Below are 18,111 nucleotides of genomic sequence, written 5' to 3'. Positions count from 1 at the left end.
GCAGCTTGTTAATTAACAAATCAACAAAAAAAATTATAACTCAGTGACACATTGCTTCTCGTGTCGTTTGACGTCATTGTTGTGCTTCACTGCACACACTTTTACATCTCCTACTCCCTTAATTCTATTCCCGTCAAACTGCTGAGCGTCCAACATCCCTTTCTAGGCCCTATGTTGGTTGATATTGTTCATGAAAATCTCATTTCAGACGCTGCACAATGCTCCTTCATCAAATGCCACACAAAATCCTCCACCATTAGAAACTGTTGCCCCATGTTTCAGAGATACAGCGCAGAAACAGGCACTTCGCCCACTGCGTTTGCGCCGACCAGCGATACCCTATGCTGCACACTATGGACAACTTACATGAACCCAATTAACCTAAAAACCTGTCCATCTTTAGAATATGGGAGGAAGTCGGAGCACCTGGGGAAAACCACGTGGACATGAGGAGAGTGTTCAAACTGTATATAGACAACACCCATTGTCAGGATTGAACCCGGTTCTCTGGCGCTGTAAGGCAGCAACTCTGCTGCCGCGCCACCGTGACGACCCAAATGTGTCTCAGTTGAAAGTCAAAAAGGATAAGGGATCAAAAAAGGCCACCTATAGTGGTTGAATGTGAAGAAGGATCCCGACCCGAAACATCACCTATCGTGTCAGCTACCTGACCCCACGCTGCTGAATTATTCCAGCACTTTGTGTTCTACGCAAAACTCCAGGATCTGTCGTTCCTTGTGTCTATAGTGGTTGATGGTGTTCTCACCATTTCACTTGTAAGATTATTTTCATGAACCAGGGGCTTTTCAGCACAGAAGAATCTGCACATCTCCAGCACATATCCTACCCATTACCTGATATTAATTAACACGTTTTCTGTTGGTCTTTGTTTTGAGCTGCCTGCTGAGACGGTTCTTTTCTTTTTAGGTGTGGTGGAGTTTCAAATTCAAGAACATCTTGTATTTCTAGTTAATTTGGTCCAGGATCTCCTGGTCATTTTGAAACAATCCTAGCGGTTTTGCAAAGGAAGCCAAGAGTTTCTTCACAAACTGATAGTGGTGGAATTCACTGCAGTCCAAAGTCTATGGACACACTGCGGCTCCTGCAGCTTGGGGAGTCATCTGGTTTGTCTGCAAAGTGCTGTCTGAGGAGAGCTATCTCTGTGGAGACCTTTCAACAGCAAATTTTATTGTGGCTTCATTTCCACTTCCTTCAACCATTTTGGAGAGAATGGTTATCTTGACCCATCATGGTGTACGTCATGAGGGGCAGCTTTGGAATCTCTTGCTTATGACAATCTTACAAGTGCCACTGGCCTTGATCTGATATCTTGTGCTGGTTTATTAATGAAACACGGTGTTGGTTATCGTAAGATAATGCTCCAAATATTTTTGCTTGGAGGATAGCTCCATTTCGGTTAATAGTTCCACTTCCAATCCTACCTTTCCAGATGAGTGTTTTGGAAAGTTGTTAGGGGAATCAGTTTGGGATGCTGGCCAAGGAATTTTCAAAGTCGAAGTAGAACTGCTCCTTAGTTTCATGGAAAATGAAAATCAAAAAAGGTACGAGGGCGGCACGATGACGCAGCAGTGGAGTTGCTGCTTTACATCGCCAGAGACCCGGGTTCGATCCTGACTACAGGTGCTTGTCTGAATGGAGTTTGTACGTTCTCCCCGTGACCTGCATGGGTTTTCTCGAGATCTTCAGTTTCCTCACACACTCCAAAGATGTACGGGTTCGTAGATTAATTGGCTTGGTACAAATGTAAATTATCCCTAGTGTGAATGATAGCGTGAATGTCTAGGGATCGCTGGTTGCTGCGGACCCGGTGGGCCAAAGGGCCTGTTTTTGCACTATACCTCTGAACTAAACTAAACTGCAGAGATTGTAAATCTGAAGTGATAGCAGAACATGCCAGGCAGTTTTTGTGAAAATAGATCAAGACGTAACGTTTCAGGTCAAAGGCCTTTCAATAGGAGGTCAAAACCCGGAACTGTTCAGCTCTCCAACCAGAAATGTTAATCCATTTGACTTCCCACAGATGCTGTTCAGCCTGCTGAGTGTTTCCAAGTATTGTCCGTTTTTATTTGCAGCTTCCAGTGTTGAGTCGTATGCACCGATGAACACAGCATGCAGGCTCCACGTCAGATTTAGTGAAATGTTCATTTTAATCATATGTTGGTCGCAAGGATACTTATTCAATTGTTAATATTGCAGCCGAACACATTCTTGATAATATTCCTTCTCTGTTTGTCAGAAGATGCATTGAGTTCTTTGTTCTTAGAACTATGTCTCTCCTGTCTGACATGTTTCTCTCTGGATGATAGTCAACGTCACAGCATTTGGGATCCTGCAACTATGCCGGTGGAGCGACATTTATGACTGTCGTTATTGGATCTGTCAGCTTGGATCCTGGATATTCTAGTCCAGTGGAAGTGGAAAGCAGAAGTGAAAGAAGTTACCACTGCATAACGTCTTTTAAAGTGAGGTATCATTTGTATACCAGCCACCACATCGCAATGCATACGGTCGATAATTTAGAATTCGAGTGGAAAAAATACAAAAAGAATATTTCACTCTGGTGTGCATTGCAAACAGCATAGAAGAATATATTCTTCACTATTTTCAGCCTCAGTTTATCACCATTAAAAAGATTGACAGTTATGGCTCAGTGGGTATGATAAGAGTGTGAATTCATCACAGATTTAAGCACAAAAAGCTGTTGCAGACAATGCATTAAGGAAGGAATGCTACACAGTGAGAGGTACTTTCAGATGAAATGTTAAAGTGTCTACGTTCTCACCGAATAAAAGCCGAGTAAAAGAAAAAATCTCATGACATTATTTTGTGTAAGACTTAGCTCTGGTGTCGTGGACATCATTTATGATTGAATTGCTATTTAGAAAAACTAGATCTAATTATCATTCATCACATTTCAGTTTGCAAGACCTCCCCACGCACAAATTAACTATAAGCAACATTGACCTTTTTCAAAAATACTTGACCATCTACAAAATACTTTGGTATTTTGAAAAGCATTATATTAATTACAGGTCATACAAACAATTGTGCTTCTCAGAAGCAGCGGATGAGGCAACCTGTTAATACAATACTTCAAAAATAAAGATTCAAATAAATTATGGAAGAGACAGCAGGGATAGAAACATAGAAACATAGAAAATAGCTGCAGGAGTAGGCCATTCGGCCCTTCGAGCCTGCACCGCCATTCAATATGATCATGGCTGATCATCCAGATCAGTAACCTGTACCTGCCTTCTCTCCATACCCCTTGATCCCTTTAGCCACAATGAGTAACATGGTGCATTTTTAGTTTTTAGTTTTTTTAAAATATACTCATGAATAGATTGAGGCAAGATGAAGACTCAAGAGATGGTGCTGATGCTGGAATCTGGAGCAAAAAAAGGGAGATCTACTGTGGAACTCAAGCGGGTCAGGCAGCATCCGTACAGGAGTCCCTTCACAGATGGTGCAAGACCTATTAAGTTAACTCTATTTTTGCTTGAGGCAAGATGAAAACTGTATCTGAGAATGGACAGCACCATAAACTATCAGCTGAGGCTTAAAGTCGCAAGAGACAAAAGCAGCATGCTGGGAAGAAACTATTGCGAAGTCTGTTTCAACATTGGCACTAGTTGGTGTCGGAGGTAAAGAGGCCACACTCCAAGCCAGCTGAAGTGTGGCTTACACCAACACTGTTCCCCGCAAAAAAAGAGATTGCATTCCATTTCTCAGCATCAACAATCCATATCAACACAAGCAAAGAAACTAAACACATAAATTAAATATCCAGTCCCTTGCACCAGCCATACTGTCATGTGGAGTGCTCTGATTAATTTTCCTGAGGTGGTACATACACATCTACTCGCTGGGCCTGGACTCACTGGAGTTTAGAAGGATGAGGGGAGACCTCATTGAAACTTACCGAATGGTGAAAGGCATGGATAGAGTGGATGTGGAGAGGATGCTTCCACCAGTCGGAGAGTCTAGGATTAGAGGTCATAGCTTCAGAATTAAAGGACATTCCTTTAAGAAGATGAGGAGGAATTTCTTTAGTCAGAGGGTGATGAATCTGGAATTTATTGCCACAGAAAGCTGTGGGGGCCAAGTCAGTGTATATTTTGAAGGCAGAAATAACTAGATTCTTGATTGGTATGGGTGTCGGGGGATATGTGGAGAAGGCAGGAGAATGGGGTTACGAGGGAGAGATAGAACAGCCATGATTGAATGGGCGGAATAGACTTGACGGGCCGAATGGTCTAATTCTGTCCCTATCACATAACTCTATGATCTAATTGATGACTGCCAACATGAGTCCAATTATACTCATAAAATGCCAGCATACTTATTAGTCTTTCACTGTGCATTTACAGAGTCTCTGACAACAAAAACACTGCAAAATAAAACAGCTTTACTGCTGTGCTAGAGAATCAACCTCGACCTTTCACAATCCATTCATCTTTACAACATCATGCATTTATTCACAACAGTTCCGACATTTTCCATGTCGATCTGACATGTATAAAAGCAGCTCTGTTCATAGATCTCGGCTGCAGGGTATAATTGAGCTTCACATTAGCAGACGTTTGAGAGTTTAAAACAGGTCAGATTAAATAAGCCTTCGAAAGGAGAAATTATTTACCCGTTATACACCAGATGACATCAAATGTGCCACCTGCAACAACAAAAAAACAGCCAATCTTGTTTTTAAACTTTCCTTTTTTCCAGTTTTATTTACATCTTCTTTAGTGTCTTCAGGCAGAGTTAAGATAGTCTTCATATTTCAAGAAACCGAACCAGTCACATAATCTAAACCCAAATCAATATTTCCAAAGTACATAGATTCAGGATTGTGAAAGTGCAGCAAGTTTGTCTTTACAAGAGCAAAAAAAGATAAGGCCAGAGGAAAGCAGAATTGTGGGACAGAGGAGACGTAGGTGAGGGCTCCATCCACAGTGGCAGCAGAGAAGCCACATTTAAAAAGAGGGCATCGTGGATATCCTAGAATGGTAAACCTCATCTTGGGAGCAGATGAGGTGGATCCGGCGAAATTGAGAGCTAGTTTGGTGTCCTTGCACACACCCCCATCACCCTCCTCTTTCCACCTCCGTGTGCACTTTCTCCCACCACCCTAGTCACCCTGCTTATTTCCCCTTCTTCATATGCTCATCTCCTACCCCTCAGTGCCATATTTCCTTTTTACCCTACTTTAGATTTAGATTTAGAGATACAGCGCGGAAACAGGCCCTTCGGCCCACCGGGTCCGCGCCGCCCAGCGATTCCCGCACATTAACACTATCCTACACACACTAGGGACAATTTTTTATTTTTTATTTTTTACATTTGCCCAGCCAATTAACCTACATACCTGTATGTCTGGAGTATGGGAGGAAACCGAAGATCTCGGAGAAAACCCACGCAGGTCACGGGGAGAACGTACAAACTCCTTACAGACGGCGCCCGTAGTCAGGATCGAACCTGAGTCTCCGGCGCTGCATTCACTGTAAGGCAGCAACTCTACCGCTGCACCACCTTCCATCCTTATCCCTCTGTATGGCTTTACATTTCACTCCTCCTCATCTTTTCTTATCTGATCCTTGTGTCTCATTTTCACAACTAGCAAATGTCACTTAGTCCACCAATCTTCCAATCGCTTACCAGGCTTTGATCCACATAACGCGCCTCTCAAAACATTTCACGTTGTTGGATGTCAAGGCTACTGGGCGGTCGGTAGAGATGGTTGAAAACTTTAAATTCGTAGGAGTCAATATCACCAACCACTTCTCCTGAACCACCCACACTGAAACAATGACCAAGAAACCACACCACGCCTCTACGTCCTGAGAAGGCTTAGGAAGTACGGCATGTTCCCTACAACTCTCAACAACTTCTACAGATGCCCCATAGAAAGCATTTTATCAGGATGCATCACAGCTTGGTTTGGGAACAACTCCATCCAAGACCTCCAGAAATTGCAACAAATTGTGCCCGCAGCCCAAATCATCGCACAAATAAACATCCCTTCCATAGATTCCATTTACGTCTCACAGCAAGGCCTGCAGCATAATCAAGGACGAGTCACTCCCTCTTCTCCCCTCGGGCAAAAGGTTTAGAAATGTGAAAACGCACAACTCCAGATTCAGGGACAGTTTCTTCCCAGCTGTTATCAGGCTACTGAATCATACTACCCCAACCAGAGAGCAGTGCTGAACTACTGTCTACCTCTTTGGTGATCCTCGGACTATCCTTGATCGGATTTTACTGGCTTTACTTTGCACTAATCGTTATTCCCTTATCATGTATCTATATACTGTAAATGGCTTGATTATAATCATGTATTGTCTTTCTGCTGACTGGATAGCATGCAACAAAAGCTTCTCACTGTACCTCGGTGACAATAAACTAAACTGAACTATGAAGTCTTATAACAGAAAACGACATTTTTATGGGGTGTTGAATAGATAACATCAAACCATTCAAATAGCATTGGACAATCAACACAAATACAAGGAACTGCAGATGCTGGGTTTGTAAAAACAAAGTGTGGGAGTATCTCTGCAGCTCATGTCCCCGTTGAGTTACTCCAAAATATTGGGATTTTTTTTCCCCAAATCAATACATATGCTTGGTACAGCTTTACAATGGTCTTGCATCTCTATGTACAAGCCCTTACTGATCACTGCAAAGGTTATCTGGGTATGCCTAATATGCTCAACCAACAATCAGACTGTGCAGTAAAAAGGTTCAGTGAACAAATCATCATGATCACATAATATTGCTGCTTGATCCTTCAGTCCAGAATGCATAACTACAATAGTAAGGTTCTTACGGTTGCCTTTGCTCAAATTAAATAACATAGCACAAATTACATATTGGGTCTTGGGAATTTAGACTCATCGTTCTAATATCCTTGAATCTTCTTTCACCCCAGTCTTTCTTGAACACTACCTCACCGTCCAATTTATCCTCTGAATTTTAATTCATCATGATTGTGCAGTCCCTTGGGACATTTTGCTGTTAATAGTTGCTGCTATTCCCAATGAAGTATTTTAGTCCACATACATTTTTATTGTACTCTATTTTATAACAATGGTGTACAAAATTATTTTACGTAACTTCTAGAAACGCTCCCCTTCCCTTGCTTTCCCACTTGTCTCCCTTCCTCCATTCCTTTAAAAGTCGGTTAACTGTTTCCAGAGTTCGCAAAGATGTATCCCTCTTTGGATCACACCATCCCTAGCCAACAATGTACCTATCAGGGAACCACCCTGCCTAAGGTAATGTTCGAAAAGAAGGGTCTCGATCCGAAACGTCACCCATTCCTTCTCTCCTGAGATGCTGCCTGATCTGCTGAGTTACTCCAGCATTTTGTGAATAAATACCCTGCCTAAGGTCATCTGTTGGGAGCCCTGATATGTCCTAGTCTTTTCTTGTTTCCAGATTCCCGTCCCCTACCTTACAATCAGTCTGAAGAAGGGTCCCGACCCAAAACATCACCTATCCTTTTTCTCCCGAGATGCTGCTTGACCCACAGAGTTACTCCAGGATTTAATTGTCTCTCTTTTACAAAATTATAATTGTATACTCTCTCAGGTTTTCATTTGGAATGAGTTCTTGTTTAGGATAACATTCCCTTTCAAAGATTTACTGGTCCATGTCATTTTTGAATATTATTACTGGATGCAGTTCCTTTCCAGGCAGCTTATATCAGATTTAAAAATGTCATGAACCACAACTCCAATCGTAGTTAGACCGCACACTTGCCCCATTTTGGCATTGGAAAGAATATGAAACAGGTCATGAGTTTCTCAGTGAAGGGATGAGAAAGGGAGGGGTGGAAGAAAAACTCACCACTGGGCTAATTAATCTTCAATCTTAAATCAACAGAGCCTGTTCAACCTCAGAGTAGGATTGAAGCTTTACACAAGAAAGAAAATACAACACAACTTTGAGCTACACAAGAAATCTTTTGATCAGTGGTCGAGAATGGAGCATCACTGAGCAAGCTCAGTAAAGGATTTTTCTCTCTCATCTTTCAGCTCAAATAAAAAGTGAGAGACAGTAGGGAAAATGATATTTGGTTAATGTGATGCAATAGATAACAATGAGATTGAAGGACCGACTCAGAAAAAGTAATGATAGAAAGGAAAGCAGAAGTAGAATCATATACACAGAATAGAAAAGTAAGATTACATTAAGAGATAGGATGGAAATGCAAGAGACCATAATATTTTTTTACTTCTGTGCAGAATCAAATTGGATATTTTAAATTGCTTGTTTTGGAGCTGGGAAGTTTGCTGCCATTAATGATCACCTCATTAATAATGCACAAAAGTAATACACAATACGATAGAAGGTTTAAAGAACTATTCTGCACATCAAATAACTTTTTTAAATAAAGATACGGCCACAAGTGAATTTCAGTATGTGCAAAGCAAATTTTGGACCAGTCCAAAGCAATTACCAAGCAGTCGAGATTATAGCTCACAATATACGTCTTAATCGCCCAACAAAAGCATGTGCTGGTTTGATGTTTGGTGTGACTTAATCGTAATTTTGCTCGAATATTAATGTTCTAACATTTAGGTGACAAGTGACAACTTCCCAGGAGAAATAGAGAATTATAAATCTGATCAGCACGTACAACCACACATTGGCAAGGCGTCTTCAGAAAACAGTCTCAATTGATGTCGAGCGACAAAAACAAAATGCGTCTCTCGTTTCTAAGTTACTGATGGTCATTCAACTCTTTCCAGATGCTTTACTCGGTTGTAGAAGCCAAGGGTATCTGAAAACTATGCGAGAGATCTAACATGAAACCAATGCATTCTGTGATTACAGGATAGTAAACCACTAGGGGAGCCTGCTCACCACCTATTAACGTTGTGATACGTACACACATTTGGCCCTCCATGTTGACACAATTCAGCAGGTCAGGCAACATCAAAGCTGCCTGACCCACTGAGATCACCTAGCACGTATTGTTTTGGTTCTGTGTTCACGCATTTGCCAGTTTAATATAGTTTCCTGACAAACCATACTAAAGCAAATATTTCTGCTGAACGATCACCAACCTGAAATGTTAACCCAGTTCACCAGCCCAATGACGCCATCTACCCTTCATGTTTTCAACATATTCTGTTTTTAATTTTAAGTCAAAGACTTTGACTTGATCCCTTTGTGCAGTATTTGAAAATAAATGAGACTCAAGTTATTTTAAAGGGATAAATAGAAACACTGAGGTGCCATGCTAAATGTAATCATTGTTTCTCTTGGAGAAGGGAGATTTTTGTTTAAATCCCTCAATCACGAAGCACTGCCCAATTTCCTTTTACGATTAGTTTGCAAGTTCAGCACATTTTTACAAGCAATATTCCACATCTCTACGACAAGAATGAAATGTAATCTCTCCAGAAATGTTGCCAATGATTTTGAATGTACGAGTCCAATTGTCCCACTTTTAAATAGAATTATCCTTTCCTGTCTACTCCCCCTCCATGTTTTATTGAGGGATTCAAGCCATATCAGCATTATGACTGGAATAACAAACTAAGACCTGCTCGTTCAGCCGTGACAATTTTTCTCCCACTGTCCATCATTACATCAGTTTAATCTTCAAAAAAATGGTGTACTTATCACACCCCCTAGTGGAACTTCCAGCAGGCCCTGCAACTCATCTTGATCATCCAAAACATCCGGCACAGCCACTGTTGACTGATTTAATTTACCCAGTCAGCGCTGCATTCCAGCAATCTAATTAGTATCGTGGATGTTTTGCTGATTTGAAAAATAAAAATAACTACACATGCTGTAAATGCAACACAAGAATAAAAAATGCTCAACACACACAGCAGGTCAGGCTGTATCTGTGGAACCTTGTTAACTGTTTTAATTCTCGCTCCTGCTGTATTTCCAGCACTTTCTGAACAAAAAAGCAAACTGTTGGAAGAACTCAGCTGGCAACATCAACGGAGGGAAATGAACCCACAATATTTCTGTAAACCAGCATCTGCGGTTCCACGTTTATACGACAATGTTTCAGGTTGGAATCTTTCTTCAAGAACTCTGGGCAGGTCCTGTTTCAAAACATCATCTGTCCATTTTGCTCCACAGATGCTGCCCGACCTGCTGAGTTGTTGCAGTAGTTCACTTTGTTCTCCAGATTCCAGCATCTGCAGGGTCTCGACCCGAAACATCATTCATTCCCCTCTAGAGATGCTGCCTGTCCCGCTGAGTTACTCCAGTATTTTGTGTCTAACTTCAGCAGTTTCTTATTCAGACTTTAGAGATAGACCACAGAAACAGGCCCTTCAGCCCACCGAGATCGCGCTGATTAGTGATCATCCCGTACACTAACACTCTCCTACACACAAGGGACAATTCACAATTTTACCGAAGCCAATTAAACTACAAACCTGTATGTATTTGGAGTGTGGAAAGAAACTGGAGCACCCGGAGAAAAACCCACAGGGAGAACATACAAACTCCGTACAGATAGCATCCATGGTCAGGATTGAACCCGAGTATCTGGTGCTGCAGGGCACAACTCTACCACAGCGCCACTGCCTCCAGCATTTTCTGCTTTTGCTGTGTTGTTGGTTTGATGAAAATCAGGCAGCGGACTTTTGTACTTCTGTCTGTGTGCTCCATCAAACTTGACATTTCTTTCTTAGTGTGGCAGTCCACCCTTCTCCCAGCTTCCACCAAAGGAAGCTTCATCTTTTGGGGATCGACCTTTGGGAAAACTCAGATCCCTGCCAGCTGAGGGGTGCTTCACATCCCAAGTCAGAAGACTGTAATTCTGAGTTTCACCTCAGACTCTTACACATATTTCAAGGAGTGGCTCACTATCAGGTGCAATCATTTGTATGAACCGTTAAGCAGAGGCCTTGTCCACTCTTCAATGTGACATGAAAGACACCATGCTAAGGTTTTGGCAAACACTTTTTTATTGCCAATGTCCAGGCTATATTTTTTCCTTAGCTAATATTACTAAAACAAATTACCTAATCACCACATTGCTAGTTTTCGGGTTTTTTTCTGCGAATTAGCTACATTTTTTAAAGTAATTATATTTCGAAATTATTTGGTGGGTGCCTAATGTTTTAAGATGTGAAAGTTGCATTCTTATGCAATTCATTTTCATGTCTCTTGCCTCATTTCTGCTCTTCAGATTGAAGGGGATGGACCATCCATAACTCTCATGGTCTGAAGAAGGGTTTTGACCTGAAACCTCACCCATCCTTTTTCTCCAGAGATGCTGCCTGACCCGCTGAGTTACTCCAGCACGTTGGGTCTACTCTCATGCATCTACTGGCCTCCATGCCTGAAAGCTTTGCTGCAGGCAAATAACATTTCCAGGTCCATCGGTAAGTTCACCTTAAGTGTCAGTAGACTGCAGGTGCCCCTCAACTTACGATGGGGTTACGTTCCGAGAAACCCATCAGAAACCGAAAATATTGTATGTCGAAATGCATTTAATTTGCCTGATCACGTGGCCAGAAACGAACTGTAGCTCGCTACAGGTCGCTGCCGTTTGCAACATCGCAAAGTCGAAGCTTCGTAAGCCGGGGAGCTTCTGTACTTTATTATGGGAGGCAATATCAGCACAGATCCTGAACCTCTCCAGTGCACAGACAACCAAAATCAAGGGCCAATTATAAAACTTCAGCTGATTTTCTGGCTGCAATTTATTCGGCAAAATCGAGTCCTGGGACTTTGCTGTATTTTTTGTGTCTCCGTAAGTCACCATAAATGCCCATCTAGCCACTGAGTTGTCACAATGCATCAGCCTTTGTTATTTTACAAACTCATAATGCACAATAGGATCACTGTGTTCCTGGTTGCAAAAGCTCAGACATTTAGTGAATGGGCAGAGACTATTGCATTGCTGAACCTCAACGCTTGCTGTTGACACAGAGACAAGTTGATGAATTCAATGCAGAGGCAGGGAGATATTTCAGTAACGGGCAGGTTATTGTGACATTTTGAGTCACTTGACAGCCTACAGGAATTCCAGGCAGTGACTTGATGCACGCAAACACAGTTTGAGTTGAAGACGTCTTTGCCCTGTAAATAAAAGGTTTGTGATGCTCAATCAATTCTACAACAGAACGGTTCAGAATATTGTCCCCTTACAAGACAAGGGCAGAAAGCTAACCCATAACAGCAATAGAGGATCAGCGCGGTCATATTTTAAAAGATGGCAAATGTGAATCTTCCCCATCTTGATGCACATCTCCTAAAGTGTCCTCCTAAACATAGATCTCTGAGCGGATGACTCTTATCATAGGCAGTCAAATCATATAGTGTGTCTCTCATAACCATAAGCAAGAGAGAATAAATACTTGCATTTGTACAATACCTTTCATGCCCTTTGTACAGCCAGTAAATATCTTTGATCTAGTCACTGTGATAATGGGGATACATGGCATACAAGTTTCACACAGTGAGGTTCCACAAACAGTTATGTGAAAAGACAAGCTGTTTTCCTCGAGGGATAAATCTGATCAAAATAATATTATGTGTCTCTTTGCATTGGCTCGATGAAAGCAGAGGACTGCCATTTAATGCCTTACCTGCAAAGTTGGAATTAAAAACAACGCTACATTTATATCTGAAGGATTGTAATTTCACCTAGATACATCACATACAACACTTATAGAGCGGTTAATCTTCAGACAGCCAACCCCATATGCAACAAATGAGGCAATTCAATCTCAGATGTTACTGGGGAGAGGGAAGCACAGCACCACTGGATCTTTTATATCCACACCAGTTGGGTTGTTTCAGATTTAGTTTTCTTGCTCCTTCAAAGGTCAAGTGGTCTGCAAAGATCCAGTGGTGTTATGCCTCCCTCTCCTCAGGGACATCTGATACTACACCAGGTTTCCTCTCAAATGTTAGCCACAAGGTCTTGGGGACATATTGGTGATGCAGTAGGATAAAAGCTTCGAGTGTGCCTGGCATTAATGTCAAATCTCCACTGCTATCCCTGGCACCTTACTTACCACAAACCCCAGGAAACTCTTCCTATTGTGGCATTAGCAAATGGCGAGCAATTTTGGGCACCATAACTGACGAAAGATGTGCTGGCTCTGGAGAAGGTCCAGTGGTGGTTTACAAGAATGTTCCCAGGAATGAGTAGGTTAACATATGATGAGCATTTGACGGCTCTGGGCCATGTACTCGCTGGAGTTTAGAAGAATGAGGGGGGAACCTCATTGAAACGTACAGAATAGTGAAAGGCTTGGATACAGTGGATGTGGAGAGGATGTTTCCACTAGTGGGATAGTCTAGGACTTGCGATCACAGCCTCAGAATTAAAGGACATTCTTTTAGGAAGGAGAGGATGTTTCCAGTAGTGAGAGTCTAGGACTAGAGGTCATAGCCTCAGAATTAAAGGACTTTTAGGAAGGAGATGAAGAGGAATTTATTTAGTCAGAGGGTGGTGAACCTGAGGATTTGTTTGCCACAGAAGGCTGGGGAGGCAAAGTTAGTGGATATATTTAAGGCAGGAGAATGGGGTTATGAGGGAGAGATAGATCAGCCATGATTGAATGGTGGAATAGACTTGATGGGCCAAATGGCCTAATTCTACTCCTATCACTTATGATCGTATAATTAGCATGACCATGTACTTGTCAAATACACCATATGAACAACACTAATATCGTCATTAATATAATGCAGAACGCAGTAAGTACCAATTCAGGAGTTTGTGTTATGTCAGTTTTTATTACGCACCGTCGAAATTAGTGATAAGTACCAGCCCACGTTTGAGGCAACACAGCACAGCTGCCTGAAACATTGCCAAAATTCCAATCTGATCCATTTTATCAGGATGTGAAAAACAAATAAAATGTTTTATTGGAAATTGAGCACAAATGATTCATACAAAAGAAACTGCCCTGAGCCTCACATTCACCATCAGTTTGCACAGGCATATTTGCAGGTTCGGCAAAAACTTGAAGTCGGTAATAGATAATGGTCAGGAAGCATAACAGCCAAGGGCACCTCAGAAGCCTGGTATAATCAGCATCCCAAATCATCGCATAAAATGTATGGTGCCAAACAGGCCGTTTAGATCAAATGGTTCAGGCTTCATTTGTGGCTCCTCCTCCCCAATTTTTCTTCTAAGCCCTTCAGAGTTTCCTATTAATCATTCCTCCGTCATAACACCTTAAGGCACAAAGTGTTGGAGTAACTCAGAGGATCAGGCAGCATCTCTGGAGAATATGGATAGGTGCCAATGCAGGCTGGGAGACTTCTTCAGACTGGGACTAATTTACTAGGACTATCTGATACGTCTCTCTCTCCTTTCTTGATCTCTCCATCTCCATCACAAGGGAAAGACTATCGGCTAAGATCTATCATTTTACCAGTCTGAAGAAAGGATCCTGAAGAAAGGATCTGACCCGAAACATCTCCTATTCATGTTCTCCAGCTAGGCTGCCTGACCCACTGAGTTACTCCAACACTTTATTTTATAAACCAGCATTTGCAGTTCCATGCGTCTTCATAACATCTTATACGCATGGCCTCTAGTTTTACACTTTTCCTCCTCCTCTACTCCCTTCTCTCACATCCAGCCTCTGCTTAAAAGACCACACCCCTCAGCCTTCTGTTAGGTTAGGAAAAGACACTACCTCTCTCAACAGCGCCATCTTTCATATATCGTCTCATTCTTGCAAAACATATTTTGTACCTTGTCTAGTATCCCGTATGCATTTGGTAATGTGGTATGCATTAATCTAAATCAATGAGAAACAAAATCCAAATGAAAAATCTATCTGGGTTACGATTTGAGCTAATGGTATAAGAATATTCACTGTGTTACTTAAATGTACACGCTAAAACCACTGGGTGAGAAGGAAAACATAAAACATTATTCATTCTGCAGCAAGTTTCTGCTTGCCATCCAAACAAATGATTCTGTAAATAAATCCACTGCTTTGAATTCCTGCCTTTCTTGCAGCTTCATGTTTTAACATGTTTGTGAGCCAAGAAACCATGTAAAACTTGAAAGCACTAATCAACAGCCAACGTCCCCTCTCATCGCACAGTCACCAACAGTTAATGCAGCATCGTGCTGTAGGCATCCAGAGCCCCAATCAACAGTTCAAAATGTGATTCTTACAAAATGGAGTCAGAAATGTTCCACCAAAAAAAAGCTTAGAAACATCTTAAATCAGAACAAGGTAAGTTTACTCCAAATTAATATAATTGGTTAGGTGATAGAGGTATATGTTCAATGTTGCATCAACCATCATCAATAATTAACAATACCAAATGACTAATCACATCCCATTAAAAACGAAACAGCTAACCGTGGTACGGTAAGTGTCTTTTCGGTTACCACGTCTACCCAAGATTGAGCAGGCACCTTGCCAGTTAATACATGGAATTGGGAACCACAACTTTGGCAATGTGGAAGTGCAGCTCTTCTGATGCTACCTCTGGAGATGGAAAGCATCATCAAGAACAACTATGATCAAACCACCAGGAAGCCTGCACTTAAACTGAGAAGGGGCCCAAAGCAACCTTTCAGTCAACATCATGACCAATGCAAAACTGACTCTGAGGCCAAATTGGTAAATGCTCTGGACTCTGCTACACATGTTAAAAACTATACTCCCGGTTCATCTCCCCGCTGTTGTGCTATATAGCATTGGTTGGAATGTGTGCAAGGGATCCAACCAGGGGCTAGAAAAAGGAAAATCAACAACTGAGGTTTTGCTTTCTGCTAAAAATTACAGGAAAGTTAACCACGGGCAAATTTAGGCCCCACTAAAGATGAGACAAAGAAAGCTCATGCATGAGCACACCTCAAAGATACATCTCAAAGTCATCTATCACTCTGACTTGAAAACACATTTCATGTCTTCATTACTGGTCGATCAAAACCTCCCAACTTTGATGAAACAGTGGGATTGCCATAACAACTTAAAGAGGCAGCTCACAAACAATGTTTTGTGCAATTAAGGGTGGTCAATCAATCTTAATTTTGGCAGTGAAGCCAACATTCCATGAATGACTAACTTTGAATTAATTTAAATATTATATCCTTAAGCAGTTAAGGCAGGAGAACAGTGTAGGAAGGAACTGCAGATGCTGGCTTACACCAAAGATAGACACAAAATGATGGAATAACTCAGCGAGACAGGCAGCATCTCTGGATAGAAGGAATGGGTGATGCTTCTTCAGACTGAGAGTCAGGGGAGAGGGAGACACAGAGATATGGAAGGATAATGTGTGAAAACGAGACCTCTAAAGAGATGGTGATTAAGAAAAATGTAGAATAGATTATTGTTAGCTAGAAGAAGGTGATAACAAAGCAAACAGAGATAACATTTTGCTTTAATTGATATGGTTGTTAAGATTCTAGGAACAGAGAGTTCTTGGATGTGCTCAATGCAACACGGTTGATCTGTATGGATCAACCTCCTGACATCAGGGAAGATTCAGTCAGAAATTTAAAGTCAGTGCAGCCAAACAAGTTTCTTCCCACATGTAGGCACTGTTACATTGTATTAAAAAAAATTAAGAATCACTTTTATAAACAAACACACTGCAAGACATTGTACAAGTATGTGACTTTTCTGATACCATATTCTGTACTTGTTTCTTTGTATAAATTGTCCATTAGCAATTCTTCAACCAAAACTCACACCGTTATGAACCCCCATACTTCTATCCCTCCCAACAATGTACACCCAGCTTCCCTTGCTCCATTACAATAGCTTCAAAACAGTTTCTCCTGTTTTTTAAACTTTCCCATTGGCCTTGACCCATCTTCCTTTAAGCTGGCTTATAGTCTGCACCCTGCACATGTACCATGCTCCTGGAATACACATCATCGCCCTCGCACTCAGCTACAAACAGTGGCCATCTTTCTTTAATTGTGTTCCTCCAGTTCCCATCGCCCTACCTGCTTTCAGAAACCTCTTCGACCGTGCCCTCAGTCCCCCATCCAAGACGTTCAGTTTCCTCCTGCTTGGAAACATGCAGCATCTGTGGAGTTAGAAAAACATTTCCTACTTTAGGCTGGTTTTTCATCATGATTGGCATAAAACAGGTTGCCACAGACACGAGCCCACCTGCCGAGTAATTCCAGCAAGTGTGTCTATCTGTTTTAGACTTCCAGCATCTGGACATTTTGCTTTTGTACACTTTGAAATTGCTTCATGACTGTGTTGAAGAAAAGCGACAAATCTGCATACTGCATTTCCAAACTCAGGCGAAACATTTTACTTGAATTGTGTTATAGTTGCAAATGCAGGTTTGTTTAAATACTAATTGCACTAATACTAATCACTCCTTCATAAAATAGCCTCAGTTGCCCACTTCACCATGCATCAACACTACCAATAACATGGCAGCACAGTGACACAGTGGTAGAGTTGTTGTCTTACAGCGCATGAGACCTGGGTTCAAACCTGACTATGGGGGTTGTCTGTACAGAGTTTGTACGCTCACCCAGCGACCGCGCGGGTTTTCTCCAGTTTCCTCCCACACTCCAAAGATGTACAAGATGTACAAGTTTGTAGGTTAATTGCCTTCTGTAAATTGTTCCTAGTGTGTAGAGTCGTGCTAGTGTACAGAGTGATCGCTGGTCGGCGCGGACTCGGTGAGCCATTTCAGGACCTGCTTCCACGCTGTATCTCACCCAGCGACCGCGCGGGTTTTCTCCAGTTTCCTCCCACACTCCAAAGATGTACAAGATGTACAAGTTTGTAGGTTAATTGCCTTCTGTAAATTGTTCCTAGTGTGTAGAGTCGTGCTAGTGTACAGAGTGATCGCTGGTCGGCGCGGACTCGGTGAGCCATTTCAGGACCTGCTTCCACGCTGTATCTCTATTAAGTCTGAAGCATAAGGAAATAGTCCATGGAATTTTACATGAGATGAAGTAAGACATTCAGGCCATTACATATTTTTGGATATTAAAGGAAGCAAACACTGGGTGAATCGGGCAGGAAACTGGACAAGTTGTAGGATCGGTTGGGAGAGGCCCAGGAACGGATGGAGGCGGTTGGAGCAGCGTCCGGGCGGTAGGTTTAAAAACCCAGCGCGGGGCTTGTTCACATAGAGGCC

The 18,111-nt window shown here is 41.9% G+C and overlaps 1 protein-coding gene across 5 annotated transcripts in view; it reads right to left on the bottom strand.

Moving 5' to 3' along the window:
• Positions 1-18,111, bottom strand: part of LOC144606724 (phosphatase and actin regulator 4-like) — a 130,108-nt gene that overhangs the window by 75,267 nt on the left and 36,730 nt on the right. For 4 of the 5 annotated variants that reach the window (XM_078423045.1, XM_078423042.1, XM_078423043.1 and 1 more), the window contains exon 2: positions 16,949-17,031. The exons of the other annotated variant lie outside the window; for it this stretch is intronic. Coding sequence is in view for 3 of the 4 variants with exons in the window: in XM_078423042.1 (XP_078279168.1) it covers positions 16,949-17,024 (76 nt within the window). In the remaining variant the exon portion in view is untranslated. The remainder of the gene's footprint in view (positions 1-16,948; positions 17,032-18,111) is intronic. 5 annotated transcript variants of the gene reach the window in all.

The sequence above is a fragment of the Rhinoraja longicauda genome, chromosome 27 (assembly GCF_053455715.1).
Source record: "Rhinoraja longicauda isolate Sanriku21f chromosome 27, sRhiLon1.1, whole genome shotgun sequence".
Taxonomy (NCBI): Eukaryota; Metazoa; Chordata; class Chondrichthyes; order Rajiformes; family Arhynchobatidae; genus Rhinoraja; species Rhinoraja longicauda.
This window is presented reverse-complemented; position numbering and strand designations above follow the sequence as displayed.